Raw genomic sequence first — 27,565 nt, 5'->3', positions numbered from 1 at the left:
GTTGTGGGGATTATGTGATGATATGCATTTGTCAAAAATCATTCAACTGCACAGCAAAAGGAAAATAAATTACAGTGTGTGAACTACACCTCAATAAAAAATTCAATAACACAGATATAAAGAACAGACTTTCGGACTCTGTGGGAGAAGGCAAGGGTGGGATGATTTGGGAGAATGGCACTGAAACATGTACATTATCATATGTGAAACAGATCGCCAGTCCAGGTTCGATGCATGAGACAGGGTGCTCGGGGCTGATGCACTGGGATGACCCTGAGGGATGGGGTGGAAAGGGGGGTGGGAGGGGGGTTCAGGATGGGGAACACATGTACACCCATGGCTGATTCATGTGAATGTATGGCAAAACCCACATTATTGTAAAGTAATTAGCCTCCAATTAAAATAAATTAAAAAAATTCAATAACTAAACATAATATTGTTCCAAAGAGAAAAACAAGGTCAGCTTCATGATGAATACAAAGATACAAGAGACAGCTGGAACAAAATTTAGTGGTCTGGTTTACAATAAAGTAGCTTGATGTAATACTGAGAGAAGTGAAAAATGTGTGTCTTAGAAATATTCTACCACTTCCAGACAGCTATTTTCATTAACAGAATGAGGAAAATAGAACTTGGTGCTATATAAAAATATAAATACTGTGTTAAATGTAAGGATTTCTTACTATGTTTACAAAGCACTTTCAGAACATCCTCTCATGTAATTCTCACTAAAAACCTCTAAAATTTATAGATCAGAGCATTGGAGGACAAAGAGGTTATAGTTTGGCCATAATGGCAAAAAAAATTAAATAACTGTGCATGGCATCAGAAACTTCTGTTGAAAAGGCTACCCAGCATTCTAGATTTTGCAATTCATAGGAACTACGTTTTCTGTAGACCTATCTTTGATTAGAATTATCTACTTGCAAGTCTATGAGCCATTCAAGGGGAAAAACATGCCTTTATTTTCATTTCTAGGATGCAGCATAATGGTTGCTAATAAATCTTTTTGGAACATCAATTATTCCATGCCAGGAAATTATTTTTTAGAAGTGAGTTTTTATTGCTGGTTGATATAACTAAGCTGATAGCAAGAGAGAAGTGGTTTATTTAGGATGGGAGAGCATAGCCCTGGCATCAATTCTGCCTGAAGGATGGGAATACTCCAGACCGTATGACATTTCAGGGTCACTATAATCCCTTAGTTTTCATAAATATTTAAAGAAAGAGAAGAAAGATACAGAAGGGAAGAAAACAACCCTAAAATCAAGAACTTACAGGCATCCAAAATCTGTAACAAAGAGACTGCTACACATTCGTGGTTTTCATGTCCACAAATCACTTAGTTATATTAAAAATTCCTTAGTAAGACTTAATTATTTCATTCTGTCAAATGAAACTATTTGTCAAGGTTGGGAAACAACCAAATTATTTAGTTTCCCTCTCCTTTTGAACTCCTGGAATCAACATCAGTCAAAGCACTCACATGGTCCAATTCCCCAGATAGTTTTCTTTCCCCTATTTTCTTACCTCATAGTCATGTCCAACTATTGTTTTTCTCCTTCAATAAAAGCATCTCTGACTAGATTAACAGTGCAGAGTGAAAAGGAAAGGTCGAGGTCCTTCCCTTGGTCTTCAAGTTATGAAAGCAGCACTGGGAACATTTATGAATGTTACACATTAATCCACTGAAATGGTCATTTAGTTTCTTTTCCAAACACAGGATTTCATCACATCTAATAATAAAGCAACAAGCCATTTTCTGTATATTTTAAACCATCAACTTGTAATTATATGAAAAGCTTCTATATGAATTCTCTGTGATGATGTAAGCTGGTACTGCAGCATAAGTGGGGATTTTTGAAGCTCAATACATACCTACAAGGATCTATTTACATTGGGCTAATCATGTCGAAATAGCATCTATTTGAGGGTAAAGTCAAAGTTTCTTTTATAAACCTCTATAGATAGATAAATAATCTAGGAGGCTTTTTATAGTTATAAAATTAAGACTGCTTTTCAATGCCTGCTAAAGTTTTTGGACATACTATCCATCTAATGGGCAAAATGTAATCCTAAATTGGTGATTAAAGACTCTGCATAAAAACAAGCTGTCATGTGGATAGAGAGAAATTAAACCTGACAACAGTAATGCCGACTTTCCTAAATGAAAGCCCAGTTCAAGTTTCTACTCATCCATTTTTCAAAACTTAAAAAAAGGCATTTTCCAACCACTCATAGATGAGATGCCAACATTTGCATTTCAGTTGAACCTGATGAAGTCAGTTGATTTTCAGCTTCAGGCTTGCTCAGAACTCCTGTGAGAAAATGTCTGCCCAATCTAAAAAACATAGCAATGTTACAACACAGGAGAAAGGAATGAAGCATGCCTGGCTGTAGTATTTCTCTACTGCAGCTGGTTCTCTACTGCGTTCACACCGCACCATTGGAAAGCCAAGAGAATATCTGGAAGTACCACCACTGAGTCCATATAAAGACACTTCCAAGGGAGTAACCGGAGGGAGGGCAATGCGTAGAGAACCAGGAATCAAGGTCAGGAAATGGGATTTCTTCATCCTGGCAAATCCAAACCGATACCTAAAAAATAAGATGACCTTCCTTTTTTGTTGGTTTGTTTGCCGTGTTTTCCATTGTAAGTTTCCTACTTTGGGCAAAAATAAAATTAGGAAAATCTTGTCTCCTTGGTGATAAATAACAACACTGAAAATCACTGGCCCAAGTTTAGGTTAAGGGCAGGATTTTTTGTCAGACAACCTATGCTGGCATCCCAGCTCTGTCCACTACTAACCTAGTCATCTTGGTCAACTTAGTTACAAGAGAACTAAGAAGAAAATTAAATTTCTTCGTAGTGAAAAAGAAAGTGTATTATAGTTTGAGGAGATGATACGCATAAGAATGCTGGCATGGTGTCCCAGCTCATGGAAGAGCCTATACAGAGAAGAGAGCTGGCCCCATTTAAAGGAAGCTATCCCTAAGGTTCCTTTGGGAAACACTCTGGAGAGGCGCAAGTTGTGTAAAAGACTGGGAGGAAAAGACACACTAGGAGAAACAGGTGTAGCAAAAAAGCAAAAATTGGTACATGGTCCTTATGTAATTATTTGCAAAATTTTCATCTTACAAGTAAGGCATGGATAGAATTCACCTTATTAAAATAAACTGATATGAAGTGTGACTTCAAAATATGTTTGGGATTGTAAATGTCTATGTATTGTTGTTCAAATTAATCTCCTTGGGAAAATGTACACTTTGCTCAAAATTTAGACATGGCTTTAGGGATTCTTTATAAGAAGAAATATATGCATACACACAAAACCATGCTATGTTTGTATGTGACTACAGGCATGAAAGAATATTCTCCTCTAGGCTGTTCTGGATGGATTACTGGGGACAAGAAATGAGTATGAATCATGAGGAGTTAAGGAGAAAATGTAACATTTATGCTAGAAAATTATGTCAAGAAAAGGAATACAATAGATACTACTCAAATAAAGGGTCAAATTCTCTTCCAAACCTGATGAACGCTCCCCATTAGCTCTGTACCAGCATTTGAGCTTAATTATATTCATGCCTTGCTTGTCAGACATAAAAATCTACCTGTTTTAATAAGGGCAACGCAGGACATCTGCTCAGCCTCCCCTTTACTGCTCTTGTCTTAGATATATTTTTATTATGATAAAATAGCACTCATGTCAAAATGCCTACGTATCATAGTAACAAATATATAATAAATACTTATATCTAGAGTGAACCTTGACATGTATAAGATATCATCTCATGATTTGTGTGGGCTTTTTTTTTAAGTGTTGGCTGATATCCAGTCATAGGAATGCATAAGATATTTATCACAGAGCATTTTACAAAGAAAGAGAGAGAGAGGGAGTAAGGGAGGGAGAGAAAGAGAGAGAGAGAGAAAGACAGAGAGAAAGAGACAGAAAAGAGACAGAGACAGGGAGAAGGGAGAGGAAAATATATAAACAGTATGCGATAATCCTGAGAGAAACTGAACAGTCTCAAACTTATTTCCTCAAAGAAAATAATTTCCTTCCTCATGTCCTCTATCCCGATACTTAATACATTGTATTGCTATTTATGGAATATTTCAGTCCCCTGCTGCCACGTGGTAAGTTCCATGAGGATGCTGAATGCTGTTTTCTGACTGCCTGAGATAGTGTCTGGGACTAATCAAGTAAGAATGCAGTAATGACTTGCTAAGTGGATACTTACAGAGATTCGTGTTGTGCTAGTGGCTCAGTCGTGTCAGGCTCTCTGCGACCCCACGGACTGGAGCCCACCAGGCTCTTTTGTCCATGGGGATTCTCCAGGCAAGAATACTGGAGTGGGTTACCGTTCCCTTCTCAAGGACATCGTCCCAACCCAGGGATTGAACCCAGGTCTCCCACATTGCAGGCGGATTCTTTACCATCTAGGCCACCATAGAAGTCCATGAACACTGAAGTGGATAGCCTATTCCTTCTCTAGGGGATCTTCCCGACCCAGGAATTGAACTGGGGTCTCCTGCATTTCAGGCGGATTCTTTACCAGCTGAGCTACCAGGGAAGTCCCTTGCATAGATTATGTCATTCAAATAAGTATGGAAATAAGAAATAATTTTCTTAAAATTTCTTCTCATACAGATTTGACAAGATGAATATGAAAAACATAGATATTAGAAAAGATACAAAATTTTAGTTAAAATAGAAATAATTAGGCAGCAATCAATGCTATTAATACTATAACTAAGAAATAATTCAAAGAACAATGTTGTTATTTGGAAGGGGGACAGAGATCTATGTCAAATTTTCTCACAATAAAGACGCCTGAATATACTTTGGAAAATTTCTATGTGTCATTCAGAGAGTGATGTGACTTGACATTTGCCCTACTATTAATCAGGCAGTGGTCACAGTACTCCTTCAAAAATCATAAAAATGTCCAAGCAACTGTGGTATTTTGTTTTCACCAGTCATAGTTTTTACCAGAAAATCTGTGGCAATATTAAAACTTGAAAAGGGTTCAGAAGAAAACTACCAGTACTCTCCTAAATTTTTGTTTGCTATTTTGTATTTAAAAGGAAAATTTTATTTTAGAAAACCACTTTTTTTCCAATAAAAAAATTAAAAGATACTGACATACTTAAAGTAACAGTCTTCTTTGATCCTCATATTAAAAACCTTTTCTTTAATGTTTTTTTAAACATGAAGGTACTATATACTAGCAATAAAATTGTTTAGATGCATTTCTGAATGTTTCAAATGTCTCAAAAAAAAAAACAAACAAACAAGAGAACAAATGTTGTAAGCCATGATTTTCTTATGGTTAAGCTTCTCAAAATGCTTTCAGTGAAAACAAAATATACAAACTTATAAGCAAAGATAAAACAATCTGACATTTTTCCACTCATTTTTCCTTTAGCTTGTCCCATTCTTTTCTGGTAGATATAGCAATACAAATACTATACAAACCCACTCTAGGGATATTTCTGCTAAGCTATTAATCACTTAAAACATACTTACATGAGCTTTAGCATCTTATGACAAACAAATTTCCCATGTAAATGTCATTAAGTAGTAGGTAGCAGGTAGGCAAATTGTTTAGTGTGCTTAATAACATTTACATTGTGTGGTTATAACAAATATGACTGACTGCTTTCATAAATGCATTCAAATAACAGCAAGATATGAGAAAGACTTTAAAATTTAATAAGTCAATCACTGTACAAGCTGCTCTGAAAAAGTATACTGTTGCTTCTAATTCTTCTAAAGATTATTAGCAATTTAAATCAGTCATTAAAAATTTCATACCAGGAAGGCTAATCATATTTAATATGATGTAAATTAAGAGATAAATCTGCTTATTTTTCTTTCTTCTCACTCCATTTTTCCTCAAAGTTCCTAAATTCCTCAAAAAAGCAGCATAAAGCAAATTGGAGGGAATAAAAGGAAAAGACATATAAAATATGTCATCTATACACCTATATCTGCATATGTGCCTGTATTTCCTGCTGCACTAATTATCACAAGAGAGTAAGGACTATGTGTTTATGATGCCAACTATTTGGCTGTTTGATGAGTCACTAAAGGTTTGTCCATGATAACAGAGGGGGGGGAAGAGATATAAATTAAAGTTTCTGTGGTTATTTCTCATTAATGGTTATTCTACATGATACCCATAAATATATTATTATGCAGAAACCTGTTTTCTTTCAGCATCTAATTTTGCCTTCTCCTGACGTGAAATAAATGTCATTACCTCATGGAAAAGGTGAACAGTAGCGATTCACTCATTAGTGCTTCTATTGTGGATACCATAGAATGGGATGGAGTTCAATATTTATTTAAGAAAATTCCTCTCTATTCCCTTAGACAATTGAGGACAGGTGAAATATTTTCAAAATCTGGAGAATACCCAGTGTGCATATGCCATCTTGATTCTTGATTAAACATATGGAATACATACAAGGAGAAAAGCCAAGGAGAGACCTGCTTGAGTAATCTAAACACCCAAGTTGAGAGAGGTTAATATATAAAGATCAGCTTTGTACTTTGAAGTTTTCTGGGCTTCATTTTGCCTAATTAAGACAAGATTTAATAATCAAACCACTGTACAAACATGTAGTATAGGTTTGTTTCTAATTTTGGGAGGAATTCTTAACAGAGTCCAAGGAATCAGCTCCACATGGAAGAAGGTCTCTGATAAGATTTGCTTTTCTCATTGCTGAAATGCAAATGCCTGCTTTCCATCTTAGTTTCTTTCATGTGACTGAGCTTAGCATCTGCCTGTCAAAATCTCGAGTGTGATACTAAAATACAATGATTCCATCCAATATTAACATACCACTTGAGTTTGAAGCAGTGGGAACTCTAGATCATAAAAAAATGTATTTCAAAATATTCTTAAAGGTATTCATAGAAATCATCTGTAGATGGTGATTTCAAAGGGATCAATTTACCTAATATACCTGTAATAGAATACACCTCCATATAGTTCTAGGAAATAGAACAGAGTAGCAGAAAGTGTATTCACAATCAGATATTACTTTTCTTCCCACGGACAGAGAAGCCTGGCAGGCTACAGTCTGTGAGGTTGCAAAAGAATCGGACATGACTTAGCAATTAAATAACAACAACTACTACTTTTCTAAATGAATCTAATTCCAGATCAAAATATTGTGAGGTGAAAAGTAAGAATTCCCAGCCTTTCCTTTCATACTGGATAATGTTTCAAGAATACCTGGTAATTTTAAGCTGTGCTAATATACCACAAAAGAAACAAATCAACATAACTCTACCATAACACAGTAAATGTGCAGAATGACATTGAGGACAAGGAGTAATATGCCATTATACAAGGAGAAAAATCAGTTCTCCTCTGACAAGACTGATTTTATCTAAGATAATTTGATAAATTTAGAGAAATACTGAAGCAATAAGATAGGCATTAACCTGATGATATACTAATAGAAAGAGTCTGAAATATAGTGAAATACAATCTGCAGTGAAGCAAATGATGACGGGAGAGGCAGCTGGCACTCCTAGCCATCCCCACCCAATATATACACATACACGTCATTTGTGAACACTGCATAGGGTTGGGTTGGGGGAATTTGTGTTCAGTATCATGCTCTTCAATCCATGCTACCTTCATGTCTCTGCCTTGTTAAGATGGAGGCCAAAGATGAGAAAACATCTCTAATCCCATCTGCAATAAGGTGAGCACATGATAAAGATCCCCTTCTCTTACTATCAGAAAGATGATAAGACCTCTGCCCATGAGGTTTTGTTTCATTTATGCTCAGTCGCTTTAGTTGTGTCTGACTTTTTGCAACCCCATGGACTGTAGCCCACCAGGCCCCTCTGTCCATGGGATTCTCCAGGCAAGAATACTGGAGTGGGTTGTCATCTCATCCCCCAGGGGATCTTCCCGACCCAGGGATCAAACTCACGTCTCTTATGTCTCCTGCAATTGCAAGCAGGTTCTTTACCACTAGTCCCACCTGGGAAGCCCTGTTTTGCTTATATCATAATATGATAGTGCACTTACATACTTAGCCAATTTTTAGCTATCCATTTATCAGTAAACAGGACATTGTCTCTCAATATAATGCCTCTATCAGCTATTTGTAGGTAACATAGAAACAAAGGAGAAAGTATAGAATTTTGATATTCAGGACCTTTCATTTTCCAGGAATGAAAGGCTTCTCCTTTGTAAGGTTACCATTGCAGAGAGCAGTGGCTAGGCACTGTACGGACCAGGTTTGCTTACAGAGTCATTGAAAATGCTCTCCCGGCCTGCATGACACATTATATTAGAACGACCGTCTGTGGCTGCCTCAGCAGGAGAGCTCCCGAGGGCGTGCTGTGACTCAGGCCTCCGCTGTCCACTTCTGACACAGAGAGAACACCACAAGCTGCCGAGAAACTGCTTCAGCACTGATTGGACTAAAAGTCAGACATAATTTAAAAAACAAATGTAACATGGATACATACAAGTTGCTGAGAAACGCCTAACTGGCTAACCTTGGCATAGCTGCCAGCACCTGTGCGAACTTCAGCTCTGCCTCAAACCTTTACCGCAGTAACAAAACCTGCGGCTCTGCACACGCGTTCCTGTATGCGCTGCTGCATTCAGATACACACTCAGTCAGAAAAGACTTTCCAATTTAGGACCTGAATTTTGTTACAAATCTAGGACCTCAACTTTGCTACAAATGTCCTATGCATGCAGTGATGGAGAGGACAGTGGTACTGTGACGGGGTCTTTGAGCCCTGAGAGCAGGGCCAGGAGGCCAGTCTCCAGGTCATTGTGATGGACACCAACACTCTCTCCTGTGTGCCCACATCAGTGACGACAACTCCAGATTCGACACTGGTGGCTGTGGTGTGTTGACATGGCTTGGGAACTTACCTTGTTCATGTGGATCTGCTGCTGGTATTGCTTCTGCTTCTCCAAGAACTGCTGGTGCTGCTGCTGAATGACCAGCTGAGCCAAGGTGCTCTGAGGCAAAGGTGCAGACTGGGTTCGATTCAGGGGTCTGTGTCGGGGTAATTTGTGGGTACCTCTAATGCCGGGTGAAATTCTCTCTTTTGTTGCCAAGGGAGACTGAGGATGTAAGGGAACTCCACCTGAAAAAAAAAATATATATATATATATATATGTACATATATATAAAGAGAGGTACTTACAGAGAAACAGACATAATTTAAGAAAAGACAAGAAACTAAAGAAGATAGCTATGGGATAATTTTTATGAAAAGTAGTATACTATTGGGCCTATATCAGAAGAAGACTAGGTTGGGTGTGTTCATCACTCAGTCTTGTCCAACTCTGCGACCCATGGAATGTAGCCCGCCAGGCTCCTCTGTCCATGGGATTCTCCAGACAAGAATACTGGAGTGGGTTGCCATGCCCTTCTCCAGGGAATCTTCTAGACCCAGGGATCAAACCTGGGTCTCCTGCATGGCAGGCAGACTCTTAACCATTTGAGCCACTAGGGATGCCCAGATTGGGTAGGGTGGAGGCAAAAATGCCAATGCATTAGGCAGATACACATCTGATCACTGACTCATCCACAGTCCACCCTGGTATATCTGAAGGTTAAATAAGGTGAGTTTTTTTTCCACAGATCTAGAGGAATAAATATGGGTAACAGTCTTTTCCATAGTACTAGGTATCTGCCTCTGCACGACAATGTGAATTTTTACTAGGTCTTGAGGCAAAGAGACATTATGTTGGCTTGCTGATAAAACAAAAGTCCTAACATAACCTACAAATGGTACTACTTTAAATTACCAGCCACAAGAAGTTTTTGCTGTCGCATTTGTTCTTTCAATAACAGATGCTGCAGGAGAGCTTGGTGGCTGCTGTTGGGCTTTCCCTCCAAAGTAACATGGGGATGGCTTGAAGACGCCGGGATGCTGCCCCCGTACTGCCCAGGCAGAGGAACACCTTGCCTGAGAGTCTGGGTCTCACACTTCTGTTTTTCCTTGAGTGAATTTGAAGCCTGTGTCAAGAAATAATAAAGATGTTAATCCACTTTCATCCATATGGGTCATTAGGTCTGTAAATCATTAGACTGGTTTCTCATTCCATAATTTCCCCTGCCACCAAAAAGCCTTATCTTACCCAATGGCTGAATAGGGAAAATGGACAACAGTATGTCTTTTGAACTAAGTGAATGAACATGAGAGAAAAAAAAACAAAGCTGGAGCACTGGAGAGAGTTTAGTATTGCATATCATTGTACTGAAGCCCAAATAAAACTTTTTTGAAAACATTAAAAATTATGTTTATTTTAGGCTTAATAACTGGGAAGTTTATTTCTAAAATATTTTAACATATTACTTAAGTAAAAGGTATATTAGAAAAGTAAAATTTATTCAGATTGCTAAACTCATTACTATACAATGGGGCTTAAAAGCTGGATATAAAATGGTCTGTAATTCGGGATTTTCAAGCAGAAGGAACAATTCACTCTTTATATGTCCTCTAATACATTCACAGAGCTGTGGGTGTCCAATATTTAATTTTTAAAATAAAATTCTTGAGATAAGTCAATGAAAGATTATGTAAAATATGAAGAAATTTTATTTAAATGTGTATTTTATATTAAATCATAACAGAGTCCCAAACCTCCAAATATTGAAAATGACACTCCAGATACTTTTGTTTAATAAAATAAACTGCAAGTGAAATTAGATATCACCTAAAATTGCTATTAAGAACTTGAAATATATGATAACATAGTAATAAGGCAATAATAATTATATCATCAATAGTAATAATGAATTCTCCTAGTCAAAGAACTTAATGAATGGTGGTCATTTTGGTATTACAAAAGCAGAGGTCTAATACCTCAAAATTATGTGGCATGTTTCTTTTCAAAACTCATGTTTCATCTTTCAAAATTGCTGTGCGCCAGGGAAGCAAAGCAATTTTCAGTGATGGGGAAATTGAAGGACAAAGAGGTAAATGGTTTGTCTTAGTCACACAACAAGTCGATGCAATGTTTAACCTAGAAGTAATTCCTTCTCCTGGCTTCTTCTCCTTAAAATTTCCCACTACTCAGTGGGGAAATAGAATATTAGAGATCCCTTTGCCAAAGCAATGCCAAGCTTGAAAAATTAATTATGATAGCTTCATACACAGCAAAATGGAAGCAAAGAAAAATGAAACTTCAGTCCAAACCACACTGGTTTATTCATCCAATGGTACCAAATGGTATTATCATTGAAACATTTAATAGTCTGGCTTTTAGTACTTGGTCCTTTGGGGAAAAATTCTCCCTGACCACATTAAAAGTAGGGTATTTGTGTTAGCTGGTAGGAGTGACTTAGAACATGCAAAAAAAAGTAGAAAACTTATATGTCGTAAGCTTTTGTGTTAGTATTTGCTCATCACCAGAAGAGACAGAAAAAATAGGAACAGAAGAATATAACTTCTTTTGAAAATAATTTTTAATAAGTGAAAATTTGAAAATATCATCCATAAATATTTTTTATTTCATCCCTAATTTCTTTTTCCTTTTCACTAGTCAATTGTTTACAAATGCTTCATGTAGAATTTCAAGGGCATGGCTAAATTCAGTGTTTTTTTAAGTCTGTCTTCTTTAATCCCCAGTATAAAACAACATCCAAACTTTGCTTTTTCCACACTTGTATAAGATTACTGCATCACCTAAGATAACATTCTACTCTATTACAAAGATCAAATATAATAAGTTATCTCTTATATAGATTTGTAATATGTATTGAACATAATCATAAAATTTATCATTTAAAAATGTCACCATAAGCATGAATGTGCATAAACTAGCATACCATAGGATAGGGTTTATATTCTGCAAACAGTCACAAAACGGTCAACTCTTTATAATTTCCTGATGTGGGCATATTGTAAAAGATATGAATTTGACAAGATGGACTCAGTGGAAGATTTGCCAGACTCTTGAAGCCATTTAAAAATTGGCAAAATTGGTGCTAAGGGTTGGAACAGATTTCTCTTTAAACTGAATGTATCATATGACCTCTGCCTAATTTAATTTAATAACTTTTCACAGATAAATTATCCAAGTTTAAAAATCTTTTACTATGACTACAATTTATATTATTTTAGAGAATATGTGTGAAATATAATTATTGCTGTCTCCTGTTAGCTGGACAATTACCTCCAAAAAATCCTACTTCAGTTGTTGAGACTTTTAAAGTAATTGATTCACTCTGAATTTCCAAGGAAGAGTTTAATATTGTTCTCAGAGAGGTTTTCCAGATATATATTCTCCAGTACCACTGAGTCAGGGATCTAAATTCTCAAAATAAAGTCATTCACATAATAAACTCTTTAAACATGCTGCTGTGCTTCAGACACTGCCCTCTCAGCACTGGCCTGAGTTGAGGTCCAGGTCTGCTACTTGCTGGGCTTGTGATCCTGGACTTTTATGCATTCCAAGTCTTGGCTGCTTCTTCTGTTAAAATGTGGTCTGTAATCTATTTCATGGGATGGCTGTGTGGAGCTAGCAAAATAATATACCTGGAGACTGCTTTCCTTTTTAAAAACTACAAAGCATTATACAAATGTTAGTTATTATTTGTATATATTATTATATGAATCAATATGATTCTTTAATGTGAGGTCAAACTGAGTATCTTTCAACAACTCGGCCAATAGTGAAGGAGAAGTAGACTACCAAGTTTCCCTGAAGTCTAAATATACAAGTAAAGAATGAGAGGTCCCCTAGGAAAATAGTCCTCGGGCTGGTTTAGGCCAATGCAGGGCAATGACTTACATTGAGCTGGGTTGACACTGCTGGAAGACCCAGGGTGATGTTGGGCAAAGAGGGAGAGGTATAAAGACTGAGCAGGTTCATGGAATCTTCGTGAATTAGAATGCGTTGCTGTGAAACCATTTTCTATTAAAAAAAAAAAAGTGAAAGGGGATTCGCACAATATTATAATATCACAAAGTTTACTGTAATGTTCAATTTCAGAAAATAGGTTTTATTATAATCTGCCAAAACATTTAAGTATTTTAATGAAGAATTCACAAGTATTTTATGACTTCTGTATCCAAAAATGCTAAATGCAATAATTAAATTAAAATTTTCTTCATCAGATATAATTGTAATATCTGAAAAAAACTTTCTAATTCATTTTGAAAAAATTAATTTTTAAATTTCTACTTTTATGGAATATAATCGGTGTGTTTGTCATCAATTGGAAACACACAACAATTAAATTGAGTAATCTTTATGAGTATAAATAGATTTTGTGTTACTGAGTGATGAATATGTATGTAATGCCATTATAATCATTATTCTCATATGGATTAAATATCATTTTACTGATGGGAAAACACACAGGAGAAAATCTTAGATTAAATATTGCTTTATAGGACTTCTATACTAACTAATCATATCATTGTTTAAAATTTGTGAATAGACAACTCTGTGTGCTATTTTTAAGTCATTCATATTCAGAAACTAAAGTAAATGTGAGAATGTTATGAGTTCCCTGGGTCTCACTAGTCTTCATTTACACTGGAATACCTTGAACATTTTGGCATCATTTTTTTTTAATCCAATACCAAGAGTCATGTTTTCCCACATGTGGCCTAATATGGTTGCTTGAATTACATTTTCTGTTTAACTCTTGCTTCCCTCCCAGAACTCTTATACAATAAGAGTTACAAAGGTCTTATTCGACTAAGGAACTCTGGCCTGATATGGTCCCCAAGGGAACAACATCCTTGAAAAAGAATACTCCATGTAACAGTATGACACAGTGACTGCTTTCTTCCCAAACAAAAAGCATATGGGACTCCAATAAGAGACCACCTCCAAGAGGGATATTGCACACACGGGCTTTGACTAAAGTAAATATAATAACTTGTCAAGTATGTTTGGGGGAGCTGTAGATTTTCCCCTGGACAAACCTGGGATATCAATTAACTGGGGAAAATATCATGTGCTAATACAATGCAACCTCAGAATGTCACTGAAGAGTGATGCACCACCAAAACACAGGATGTTATTCCAAAACATCACCTCAATCATACGTTTGTTTGGAGATGAGTCGTAGTCTTAACATAATAAGAGCAGAGGGCTAAAGGTGGACTCTTCTCATTGCAACTTGGAATTCCAAACTAACTCAGAGTTTGTTTTTTCTTAAAAGAACAAGTCAGATATTTGCTCATGAAAAGCAAGAAATGCACTGAAACTTTTAATATTACATTGAGTTTATACGCAAGCCTTTACAAAATTAAAGTTGTTGAAAACCCATGAAGATTGTTGGAAAAGATTTTATCATTACAATGTATGAGACTGCAATTTTATTTAAAGAGATACCAACAATGGTTATATATTTGCTCTAATTTAAAAAGCCAAGATTCATAAGACTGATTTTGCTTATGCTTCTACCATGAATTTAAAATATAGACTATATACCTGAATGCAAATAAAAAAGTATATGAGGAAGCAAAAATACTTTAACAAGCTTATTGGCAGCAAGCAGTCATTTATAATAAAAGGGTATTTCATCTGCTTATCTGTATTCACGGAAGACAAATAAATGTGGGGAAAAAATTACTTTAAATCATGTACAATACTCATTCAAGGTTATATCTGTATCTCACAGCAGAGACTTGACATGCACTAGGGAAATACACCAAAAGTTACCACAACCTCACAAAACAGGTTATCTTTGTTTCCCAGACAGAATTTGTGTGACATCTTCCCACATCATCATAGGAAGCAAATCTATACCAAAGTGAGAAAAAGATTTCTTCTCACATGTAATAACTGCAGTAGCACACTGGCTGCTCACAGGAGCTTTTGACTAAAGTGAAGGGACTAGGGAATGTTCATACTCTGAGAGTTCAGACCCCTGTGGTTTCATGCTGTTTCTAGGACAGCACCTACCATGTCTCAAGGCCTATGCCAGGGAGTTCTAGGGCATCGACCATAGTCCTCCCAGGCACTCTCCAGCACATCTTATATTCTCGTTATGGATGAAGGAACTGAGTGATTGCCCTAATTCTGGCTCCCAGTGGGATCAGCAATAAAACTTTTAAAGTGATCAAGGCTGGATGATTTGTTGTCAGGTACTGCTCCAGAAGCTATGCACTGCTCTGGAGCCATTATTGCAGGACAAGGGAACCACAAAAATGTATGGAGAAGGAGGAAGCTTGAGAGAAAAAGAGGAAGCACAATTAGTCTTGGGGCTTATGGAAAAGAATAAAAGTGTCCAACTGGGAGCCAGTGAGCCTCGTGTGAGAAGAAAGCAGAAGCCCTGGTGACCTGATAGATGTGAGGATTTCCAAGTCATGGAGACAATTCCTGAGGAATAAGGAAAGTCTGAAGTCCCTAAGTTCACTAGCTAGAGCTGGCTCTTCCCACAGAAATTAACTGGTATATATCACATCATGGAACTTCAGAGACTTGGACATAATTTGTTTCCTTCAATTTACTGACAAGAAATAAGCACAGCATGTACATAAACTTCCAATGGATAAAATCCATTCAGACAGAACTGAAATAAGGTTTTTCTCAAATTATCTTCTTTAATAACTTTCCTTGATTTGACTTTTTGATAGAAGCAGGCTGTTTCAGGTTAATATTTCTTAATAGGAAACTGGAGCTGTACTGTACGCTGCTAAAAGAGCGCAGACACACTTTAAAGTCAGAGGAACAGACGGTGAGAGGGGCCATTTCACTGAGTCAGTGAAGGATCCTGACCAGCATTCTTGCAAGGTTGGAAGGTTACCCCACCTCAGCACTGAGGTGAACTTACAAGTATTTCCAGGCAAGGCCAGGGCTTTTCCAGGAAGTAGTCTTGAAACTGATCCAGCCCTTCAAACAAGGCTATGCTAAGATACCAACGTTTCATATCTTAGAACACAGGGAAGATGGTTTTAACCTAAAAATTTTTCAGAGTCAGAAACTATTGCTGTGGTCAGATAAAATGGAAATATTTAATGTACAACAGCTATCGCATAACATGCACAAAAAAAATGAATTACAATTAAGTTAGATTAACAGGGTGGTATTGGAGAAGAGAATGGCAACCCACTCCAGTATTCTCGCCTGGAGAATCCTATGGACAGAGGAGCCCAGCGGGCTACAGTCCACGGGGTCGCAAAGAGTCGGACATGCTTGAGCGACACACACAACAGGGTGGTACAGGGTGGGAATGGTACAGAGATGCCCTAGACCACACAAGTGCAAAGAAAAGTGGAGAACTGGCTCTAATGACCTGTAATAATTACCATAATTAGAGTATGGTTAAAACACTTCAATGGCACAGAGCAGGTTGTCAATTTTAAACTAGGCTCTGATGGGTAACTAGCATTTCACCAGAAAGAGCATGATATTGGAAAGAGGGGTACGACTGAACTGGGTGTTGGGGCAGGGGAGGCCTATCCATATTTTAATAATGACCTTCAAGTTTTAATTACTGTTCTCACCATCATGGCAACTGGAATAATCTTATGGATAATGTTGAAATAAAATTAATATTTTATTAATAATAAAATACCCATACACTGAAAATTTACATGTATCTCAATAGATCTATTTATTTAGCCACTGAAATCAAGAAGACATTGGTTTCAAGCAAAAGATTCAACTTCTCTTATGAAATGGACACTGGCAAAAATTAGAAAAATAGACGACGTTAAATGTTCGAGGCATCTAAGAAGTAAAAACCATCACACATTACTGGTGAGACTGTGGACTGGCATAGCTATTCTGGAGAACATTTCAGCACTGTACCCCATGACCCAGAGATTCTTCTGCTCTTCAAGAAATTCTCATTTAGTTACAAGGTGATACATATACATACACAATGGAGCATTTTTTGGTGGTGTGAGAACTGGAGGTCACTGGGACATCCAACTGGAGAATAGGTAGGGAAAACGGAGCAGTGCTCGCCATGGATTACTACAGTGTTTAAAAGCAAACTATTAGGCATATGTATCCATTATATGAGTGGGTGTAACAAAGACATGCTTAGTCATAAAAATAAGAAATGGAAAGAGACTGATGACACCAAACCATGCATACCCATTAAAATTCATGAGCGCAAAGCAAAAGATACATGTTTCATGTAAGAAGCTATATAAACAAACAAGAAAACAGGAGAAAATGACTTCCTATAGGGGCAATGAAAATGGAAGTCAGGATAGGAGGGAAGGAGGGAAGGAGGAAGGGAGGGAGTAGGGAAGGAAGGGTGGGAGAGAGGGAGGGAAGGGAATACCTTTATTACTCTTAAGACAAAGAAGTCAACAGATGACCCCTGACAGAACACTATATATGTCATCACCTACTTTTTAAGAAGCTCATAGAAAAAGTGGATGCAAAAATTTTAAGTTGCTGCATGTTCAGAATTATATACAATATGCATAAGCATTAGAAAAGGAATATAAGTATAAGGTTTTGGTGAGCAGCAGTCTGGACTGGGGTAAAGCAATGTAGTCGAAGTATCCTATACTGAAGCTCCACTGCTCAGTGGCTTGTGACTCAGGGCAGCTCCTAAGACGGGAGGAGCTGACTAGATCTACGAGGTAATGTCTGTTCTCTTAGAGTGGCATCTGGGGAGACACGCTTATAAGCCTCAAACTGTTTTGCCTTTAATAAAAGGTTCCAAATCCTTAAGTCTAGTCTATCTAAATAAAAAGAAGAATCATATTAAAAACAAACAAGTAAACAATGAAAATTTTTAAAAGTTCTTAATTGTTTAATGTTTGCCTATGGCTTCAGCAATACATGAACCATGAACTTCCAGATGTTCAAGTTGGTTTTAGAAAAGGCAGAGGAACCAGAGATCAAATTGCCAATATCCGCTGGATCATCGAAAAAGCAAAAGAGTTACAGAAAAACATCTATTTCTGCTTTATTGACTACGCCAAAGCCTTCGACTGTATGGATCACAATAAACTGTGGAAAATTCTGAAAGAGATGGGAATACCAGACCACCTGACCTGCCTCTTGAGAAACCTGTATGCAGGTCAGGAAGCAACAGTTAGAACTGGACATGGAACAAGACTGGTTCCAAATAGGAAAAGGAGTATGTCAAGGTTGTATATTGTCACCCTGCTTATTTAACTTATATGCAGAGGATATCATGAGAAATGCTGGGCTGGAAGAAGCACAAGCTGGAATCAAGATTGCTGGGAGAAATGTCAATAACCTCAGATATGCAGATGACACCACCCTTATGGCAGAAAGTGAAGAGGAACTAAAAAGCCTCTTGATGAAAGTGAAAGAGGAGAGTGAAAAAGTTGGCTTAAAGCTTAACATTCAGAAAACCAAGATCATGGCATCTGGTCCCATCACCTCATGGGAAATAGATGGGGAGACAGTAGAAACAGTGTCAGACTTTATTTTTTTGGGCTCCAAAATCACTGCAGATGGTGACTGCAGCCATGAAATTAAAAGACGCTTACTCCTTGGAAGGAAAGTTATGACCAACCCAGATAGCATATTAAAGCAGAGACGTCCAACAAAGGTCCATCTGGTCAAGGATATGGTTTTTCCAGTGGTCATGTATGGATGTGAGAGTTGGACTGTGAAGAAAGCTGAGCACTGAAGAATTGATGCTTTTGAACTGTGGTGTTGGAGAAGATTCTTGAGAGTTCCTTGGACTGCAAGGAGATCCAACCAGTCCATCCTAAAGGAGATCAGTCCTGGGTGTTCATTGGAAGGACTGATGCTGAAGCTGAAACTCCAGTACTTTGGCCACCTCATGTGGAGAGTTTACTCATTGGAAAAGACCCTGATGCTGGGAGGATTGGGGACAGGAGGAGAAGGGGATGACAGAGGATGAGATGGCTGGATGGCATCACCAACTCGATGGGCACGAGTTTGAGTAAGCTCCTGGAGTTGGTGATGGACAGGGAGACCTGGCGTGTTGCGATTCATGGGATCGCAAAGAGTCGGACACGACTGAGCGACAACTGAACTGATTGATGGCTTTCATGGTATTTTTCAGGATGGCATTTATTTCCTCTTCTCATTTCAGACAGCTGATAGAAAATTAAAATCGCCATGTGATAAAATTTTTTAGGCAGTAAAAATCTCTAAGTTTTCATTTTTACTGGACACTCAAGGGAATGGCAACCCACTCCAGTATTCTTGCCCGAAGAATTCCATGGAGAGAGGAGCCTGGCGGGTTACAGTCTATAGGGTCTCAAAGAATTGGAGGCAACTGAGCAACTAACACTCACTTTCACTTGGTTTTCAAGAATGTATTATTATAAAATGGTTTGGAGACAAAAAAATTATTTGACAGGGGCTTCCTTTGTATTTAAAAGTCACTGATGTTTTTGTTAAAAGTCTTGGTTTGCAATATTGACTCATGTTATTCCTAGTAAATGATTCTTCTGTCATAGCAACCTCTTTTCCCTTGGGGGATTGGATGAGGCGTGTCTTATTTGCAGCCATCTAAAACCCACACCCGCTCAGAAGCGAGCATAACATTTACAGCAAATGTCACAACAACTATTATGAAACAATCAGCAGATGAGTCATGTGAGATTGGGGCAAAACAAGTGACATTTCAAATGATTTTAGAGTACTTAACCTTGTTATTAGAATCCATTTTTAAAATCATTTGTATCTGCTGGAAAAAATTATTTAAAAAATCACAGAGCAGAGCCAGCCACTAATGTTCAGCTAGAAATAAACCAGCTGTTTGGCTACTGTTAAAATAGCTATCAAATAAATCTACCGAGCCTAAAATAATGGTGCTGATATTCACGGAAACATATTTGAACCCACAGGCCTACAGTATTAACAATAAAGTAACTAGATAGGTAAAGACATCTCTGACTGGAGTTGGAAATAGAAACTCCTGAGGTTTCAGCAACCCAACCAAGTTTACAAATGGGGAAACCAAGTAGCTCCAGCGATGCAGAGTCTGGGACAGGGCATGTGTAAGAAACTAGAGAAATAGAAGTGGCCAGAGCATATGGAAGCTCATTCTCACATGGGATTTTCTGGCTTGCAGACAAACATACTAATGAGTTTTCCCTACTAGGAGTCAGTATTAATAACAACAAAAAATGAACTTGTTCCACAATTCACCACCTGCCTTCCAAATAATGATCCTCCACAACAAAGCTGCTGGGGTAGGTATTATTTACACTATCTTTATTAGATAAATAACCTAAGATTCAGGGCAAGTTTAGCGACTTAACCAATGGTGACCAAGTAGTTGGTTTTGCAGCCGGGTTACTTGGTAGCCTTCCGAATGCAAGAGTAGAATATCTGAATTCACAGTACTGTTTCTTTAGCCTGTACTTAAAAGTAAATTCTCCTCTTGCTTCTGTCTTAACTTTTATCTAAATTACACAGAATAGATGAATTATAAGAGAGAAATTTTCTTTTTACCTAAGTTTCAAGAACAGCCTGAAATACAGTTTACTTTCCTACTTCCTAAACAGTAAAAAGGGAGTAGAATCCCATTCATCTACATGGGATCTGAAAGAATTATGTGACATGCTTTTCTAATTTCAGGTCACAGAATAGAGAGTTGATTCAAAAGTACACTGTTATACTATCTTAAAAATGAAAACTCACCTGCTTTGCAAAACTTTACTACTTAAGCAAAGATGGTAGAATAAACCTATTTTATAAATGGTAAAGTATGCAACTAATATAATTTTTGAAAGTGTAATGATGTAAATTTTTCATACCCCCAAATATTTCTTTTGATATGAAATTATATGCTATTATTAATCTTAGAGGGTGTCTGTAAATATCACACAATTCAAAATGATTATTAATCAAAAACTGGCTGAAAAACATTTTTTTTCCACTTTAGTTTAAGTGGAAGGATTTGGTGATACAAAGCTAGCATATTAATTTGCTGACAGTTTCAGTCTGAATTCTGCTGTCTCCTCACCTCCCCAGTATGAATTATGCTACAGACCTCTGTAAATGCAATGCAGCAGAAAAGCACATGTTAGTCATCAGGGTTGGATTTTTTGTTCTGGGCCATGGAGAGGCTACCCATCAGTGCATAAAGGTCTGCCCACCTGGCCTTTTGGATCATAGTTCAGGCACACAATTAATTCATTATGAAGTAAGTCACTGCTTGCTTTTGAACTAGTCTTCCCAGCTCTGGAGGTGAATGTCCTGTCACTGACCTGAAGAAATACCTCTACTCTTTCAAACTCCATTAAATCACATTTCCGTCTGTTTTTTTTTTTAAACTGGTGGAGGTAGAAGGAAAGGATATGTTCAACAATTAGCTGAAAAGCTAATTGTTGGGCATCTAAACAGATATTTGTGTTTAGGTATCAGTAAAGGTTTTAGAAGTATAAAACAGATTAAAATAATACAAGCAAATTCCTTTAATTTACAGTCTCCATTGTACATATTTTTTAAATTTAATTATAGGGTCACACAATGTAAGCTACTTAACAGGTTTTAAAAATCTTGAAGTAAAGAGAAAATCTCATCTTTTCCCATTTATTTCAAGTCTTATGAATATGTATTTCTTTGTTATACTAAGTACTGCATGCATATATTTGTATTTATAGTGAAGGTATATATGTATCATCATTTTTTGTAGCAAACCATGTCCCCTCCACTGTTCTCCTTCCTGAGAGGTAACCATCATGCTAGATTTTGTGTTCATTACCCCTTTGATTTTTTTAAATTCTTTTGATTTTTTAAAAAATATACTGTTATCTACATATGTTTTCCTGATCAAAACATTGAACTGCTGTTTCTAATCTTCACAAAATACCATCAAGCTATAAGTGATCTCCTGTTCCTTTGAACAATGCATTTTGAAAAATCATGAATGCTGTTGAATGAATGTAGTTTAGTGTGTTTTCATTTCCTAAGAACACAGAATTCATCCAGAACCATTTTAGAATCCAGATCCTTTAGTGTTTGTGCTACCAAATCACATTCTTTAAGCTGAGAGGAAATGGAAATCTAAAGTTTTTTAGAAATATTTGGGACCAAGTTGTACTTTCTCTGAAAGTTCATTAAAGGGTTGCAGAAAACTGACTGATGTTGAGATATAATTTATAATTGCACTAACAGAAATACAATGCCTATAACCAATAGTCTTAAGAATCTTACGTCAATGGTCACAAATACATGTGAAATATTTATTTCCTCTGGTGTCGTGTTTAGAAAGAAAAATGAAAAGCAAAGGGACAATGGGATGGTAAGAAACAAGAAATAGATGGAGGTCTGGAGAAATGCAGTGGCTTGAATAGTATTCTTCACAAGGCTGAAAGATGGTCACAAGTAAGAGAGTTTCCTATCTATTCTGTTCATTTTCCTTGGAAAACTGAGAGAAAATTTTGAAGTCCAAAATGAATGTGAGAGGTTTCCCTGGTGGTCCAGTGGTTAAGAATCCACCTTGCAATGCAAGAGACACCAGTTTGATACCTGGCCCAGGAAGATCTCACATGCCTCGGAGCAACTAAGCCTGTGTGTCAGACTACTGAGCCTGTGCTCTACAGCCCATGAGACACAACTACTGAGCCCATGTGCTACAATTACTGAAGTCTGCACACCTAGAGCCTATGCTCCACAACAAGAGAGGCCACCACAAGGAGAAGCCCACACATCACAACTAGAGAGTAGCCTCTGCTGCTGCTGCTGCTAAATTGCATCAGTCATGTCCGACTCTGCGCGACCCCATAGACGGCAGCCCACCAGGCTCCCCCGTCCCTGGGATTCTCCAGGCAAGAACACTGGAGTGGGTTGCCATTTCCTTCTCCAATGCATGAAAGTGAAAAGTGAAAGTGAAGCCACTCAGTCATGTGCGACTCTTAGCGACCCCATGGACTGCAGCCTATCAGGCTCCTCCGTCCATGGGATTTTCCAGGCAAGAGTACTGGAGTTGGTCGCCATTGCCTTCTCCAAGCCTCTGCTCGCTGCAACTAGACAAAGCCCATGTGCAGCAATGAAGACCCACCACAGCCAAAAATAAAACAAATAACAAATAAATAAATCTTGTAAAAATAAGTAAAATAAAATGAATGTGTATTCATGTAGAAAGGATTTACATTTGCTTTTTCCAGATACCTAGGAAACTAAAAATCTGGGGCTCTTTAAATTAAATTAACAATTTCAAGTTTTAAAAATTGGGGCTACAGCCTTATATATTCTGGTTACAACCCCTCATGGAGAGAGTGTGCCCCTGCCCTGGTCTACATCAAGACATCCTTGGGGATGGGGATGAGGGACCCACCAATGTAGCATAAATATGGGTCATGGATTGGATGGTCTCCTATTAGATCATCTTCTCTGGTCAGTACAGGACTCTGTCTTCTCTCTTCTGAAAACCAAAACTCAAGACTCAAGTAAGAAGTGACTTCATTGATTCCAGTTCTTTCCCTATAACGGATAACCTCTGGGTGTCTGCTTTCAATTAGCCAGATAATTTATGACTTATAAATAAATTATTATACATTTATGTTAGTATGTATGAAATTATAGACATATATTTTGGCATAACATATATAGAAGATACTTTTTATCAGTCAAGCTGACTGTCCAAATTCAACTAGATTGCGTTAGGAAACAGTGAAGTGAGTTCCTTTTGAATAAGAGTGCTCCAGTGGAAGTCTGGTAATCACATATCAGAAAAGCAGATGATTCAAGAATCAGAGATTGGATCAATCTCTTTCAGCTCCAAAGTATCCTGACTCTATAGAGTACAATGGAAGACGCATGTCACAGTTATATATGAGAAGTTACTATACCAGCTTCTCCTGTAGCAAGCAATGCATGACAAGGAAGCATTATAATGACAGAGAAGAAAACTCAGAATTTCAGTCAATGATGGTGACTCCAAAACAGCTGATTCCATAGGAATGGCTGTTGCCTTTGCTTAGCCTGATATGGAAACTACATACATAGTCTATTGTGTTGTGCAGTCACTAAGATGTGTCCAATTCTTTTCAACCCCATGGACAAGCTCCTCTGTCCTCCACTATCTCTGCTCAAACTCATATCCATTGTGTTGGTGATGCTATCTAACCATCTCATCCTCTGCTGCCCTATTCATCTTTTGCCTTAATCTTTCCCAGCATCAGGGTCTTTCCCAATGAGTCAGCTCTTCGTATCAGGTGGCCAAAGTGTTGGAGTTTCAGCTTCAGCATCAGTCCGTTCAATGAATATCCAGGATCGATTTCCTTTAGAATTGACTGGTTTGATATCCTTGCTCTCCAAGGGACTCTCAAGATTTTGAAAGCACCAATTTTTTGGTGCTCAGTCTTCTTTATGGTTCAACTCTTACATTTGTACATGACTACTGGAAAAACCATAGCTTTGACTGTATGGACGTTTGTTGGCAAAGTGATGTCTCTGCTTTTTAATACACTGTCTAGGTTTCTCATAGCTGTTCTTCCAAGGAGTAAGCGTTTTTTAATTTCATGGCTGCGGTCACTGTCTGCAGTGATTTTGGAGGCCAGAAAATAAAATCTGCCACTGTTTCCACTTCCCTCTTTCTATTTGCCATGAAGTGATTGGACCAGATGGCATGATCCTAGTTTTCTGAACGTTAAGTTTTAAGCCAGCTTTTTACTCTCCTCTTTCACCTCATCAAGAGGCTCTTTACTTCCTCTTGGCTTTTTGCTATCAGAGTGGTAGTGTTTGCATATCTGAGGTTGTTGATATTTCTCCCAGCAGTCTTGATTCCAGCTTGGGATTCATCCAGCGTGGCATTTCACATGAGGCACTCTGCATATAAGTTAAATAAGCAGGGTGACAATATACAGCCTTGACGTTCTCCTTTCCCGATTTGGAACCAGCCTGTTCCATGTCCAATTCTAACTGTTGCTTCTTGTCCTGCATACAGGTTTCTCAGGAGGCAGGTAAGGTGGTCTGTTATTTCTATATCCTGAAGAATTTTCCATAGTTTATTGTGATCCACACAATCAAAGGCTTTAGCACAGTCAATGAAGCAGATGTTTTTCTGGTATTCCTTTGCTTTTTCTATGATCCAACGGGTGAAGACAATTTGAGCTCTGGTTCCTCTGCCTTTTCTAAAGCCAGATTGTACATCTGGAAGTTCTCAGTTCACATACTGTTGGAAGTCTAGCTTGAAGATTTTGAGCATTACCTTGCTAGCACTTGAAATGAGCACTACAGTATGGTCGTTTGAACATTCTTTGTCATTGCCCTTCCCTGGGATTGGAATGAAAACTGACCTTTTCTAGTCCTGTGGCCACTGCCGAGTTTTTCAAATTTGCTGGCATATTGAGTGCAGCACTTTAACAACATCATTATTAAAGATTTGAAATATCTCAGCTGGAATTGCATCATCTCTACTAGCTTTATTTGTCGTAATGCTTCCTAAGGCCCACTTGACTTCCCACTCCAGGATTTCTGGTGCTAGGTGAGTGACCACACTATTGTGGTTGCCTGGGTCATTAAGACTTTTTTTGGATAGTTCTTCTGTGTATTCTTGCCACCTCTTCTTAATCTCTTCTGCTTCCATTAGGTCCTTGCCATTTCTGTCCTTTCTGTCCTTTATTGTGCCTATCTTTGCATGAAATATTCCCTTGGTATCTCCAATTTTATTGAAGAGATCTCTTGTCTTTCCCATTCTATTGTCTATACACACAGACAAATTCTTGTTGACTTCCAAATTTACTGTTTTCTATTCTTGTATCACTGGCTTCAACAAATCATGTGTTATTTCAGACCCATTTTCTTGAATCTTTTGTTTTTCAAGGACAGAGTTCATATATCATTTATCTGTCTATCCTCATTGCCAGGCAAAATGAATAGCATATAAAAGGTCCTCAACACATTGCTTAGTGGAACTCTGTTCCTCAACTATGATACTACAACTATTTTTCATTACTCTTCAGGTCAAATGGATAAAACCTACTTTGTTGGGCAACCGTTTCTCTGAAAAGTTTACATGAAGTTGTTTTCACTTACTGATGTGTCTACTCACAGCAGAATAACCAAGAGCCATGAAGAAGGACTTACAGGGTTGTACAGTTACTGGGCAGTGAGTGTATCCTCAGCATAACTAAGAGTGTGTGGGTTTTTTCTTTTTTTTGAGGATTACATTTCAGTATTTTCAAACCTGTGATTATCATCCAAACTTTGTAAATAAATCATGTTTACTCAGTTCCACACATTATAAACCTATCAGAAAAGTAACTAAGGTCAGGTGGCTTTCAACTTCAATTCAGAAATATCACTGAGTTTTAGGGGGCTAATCAAAAATTTAAAAACAACCAAAATAATAAGAGCCTTACTTCAGCATGAGGAGTAGGTGGCAAAACTGAAGTCTCATTTTCAGTAATATTTCCAGTTGGACCATTGTTTGGTGAACTGGGACCAGATCCTGGGGAACTGCTACTGACTGAAGATTCTGAAAAACAATGGGAAGTACAAATAGACTCATGAAAAACATACAGAAATGAACTGTAGTTATACTCTAAGTAATATACAGCAACAGACACTGTTTTTTCCCCCAGCATGAATGACAAGTACCATGTCACTAAATAACAAGAACCCTGAAAAAATTTGGAACATTTCTAAATTTTCCTATCACTTTTCTCCCCTTCTTTTCACTGCTAAAAATACAACATAGTAATTAATAATTTTAGAGAATATATTCAGTTAGAGAGGATTATAGAAGCTTTTGATTAGGAAAAAAATAATCTTCTATTACTTCCTCTGTGCTATCATAAAAAAGTATAATTGTAATAGACTTGCATAGTTCATAAAAACATGCCATCAGCACATGAGGCCTGGAACCACTTCCATGGTATGTGGAAAAACTGCTTATATTCTATGTTATAAATAGCTCTTTATTTAATATACTAAGACTATACCTTATTACAGCACATCTTAGTCAAAGTTATATGAAGAAAATACAGTAGAAGATAAAATCTCAGTGTTACACTGATCACCTTGTACAGCATTGTTTAATCTTAACTCTACCCAACTTATTTTCCAGAAAGTGAGAAACTGTCTAAATTTAATATGTTCAGTTTTAAAGACCAATATAACAAGAAATTCATTTACCAAAAGTTAAATAACAACAATATAGATCGTCTTTGTTATCTTGATATAAAATTCAAACACATTTCAATTTATGACGGAGGTAGTTCACTTACTAAAATATCTAATTAATGAAGTATAAACTTCTAGATCCTAGAAATATAGCTAAGAGAAGCCACCTTAACAAGCTTTGGCAACTTATCAGTTGAGCTCTAATCAATTCCCTATTACCTTCCATAGTTCTTTCATTTCAACATTTTTCTAGGTGTCTCATCCTTTGTCTATTCAGCGCTGCACAAAATGATCTTGATTCACGCTTCTTGGAGGCTGACAACTTCTAAATGATTTCCATCAGTGATTTTTCTTTCTACCTCATGATTCTGTTATACACACTCTCCTTGCCCACATCAAAGTGAAAACATTTCTCTTCTGCTCCCTGCTCCAATACTGTCACATACACTTTCACCCATGACCCCACCCCCGAACATCTGCTTTAAGATTTTGCTCCATCAATTATTTTGAATCTTCAGGTTTTCCTTTTCCATAGGAATTGTCC

General features: G+C 37.4%; 1 protein-coding gene across 8 annotated transcripts in view; it reads right to left on the bottom strand.

Annotated features, from left to right (window-relative positions):
* Positions 1-27,565, bottom strand: part of HDAC9 (histone deacetylase 9) — a 980,387-nt gene that overhangs the window by 358,667 nt on the left and 594,155 nt on the right. For all 8 annotated transcript variants that reach the window (XM_043462784.1, XM_043462790.1, XM_043462787.1 and 5 more), the window contains 4 exons: positions 26,259-26,374; positions 12,802-12,924; positions 9,811-10,021; positions 8,926-9,143 (listed from right to left, as the gene is read on the bottom strand). In XM_043462784.1, coding sequence (XP_043318719.1) covers positions 8,926-9,143; positions 9,811-10,021; positions 12,802-12,924; positions 26,259-26,374 — 668 coding nt within the window. The remainder of the gene's footprint in view (positions 1-8,925; positions 9,144-9,810; positions 10,022-12,801; positions 12,925-26,258; positions 26,375-27,565) is intronic.

This window comes from Cervus canadensis, chromosome 3 (genome assembly GCF_019320065.1).
Source record: "Cervus canadensis isolate Bull #8, Minnesota chromosome 3, ASM1932006v1, whole genome shotgun sequence".
Classification (NCBI taxonomy): Eukaryota; Metazoa; Chordata; class Mammalia; order Artiodactyla; family Cervidae; genus Cervus; species Cervus canadensis.
The sequence above is the reverse complement of the archived record's forward strand: the minus strand, read 5'-3'. Positions and strand labels throughout refer to the sequence as shown.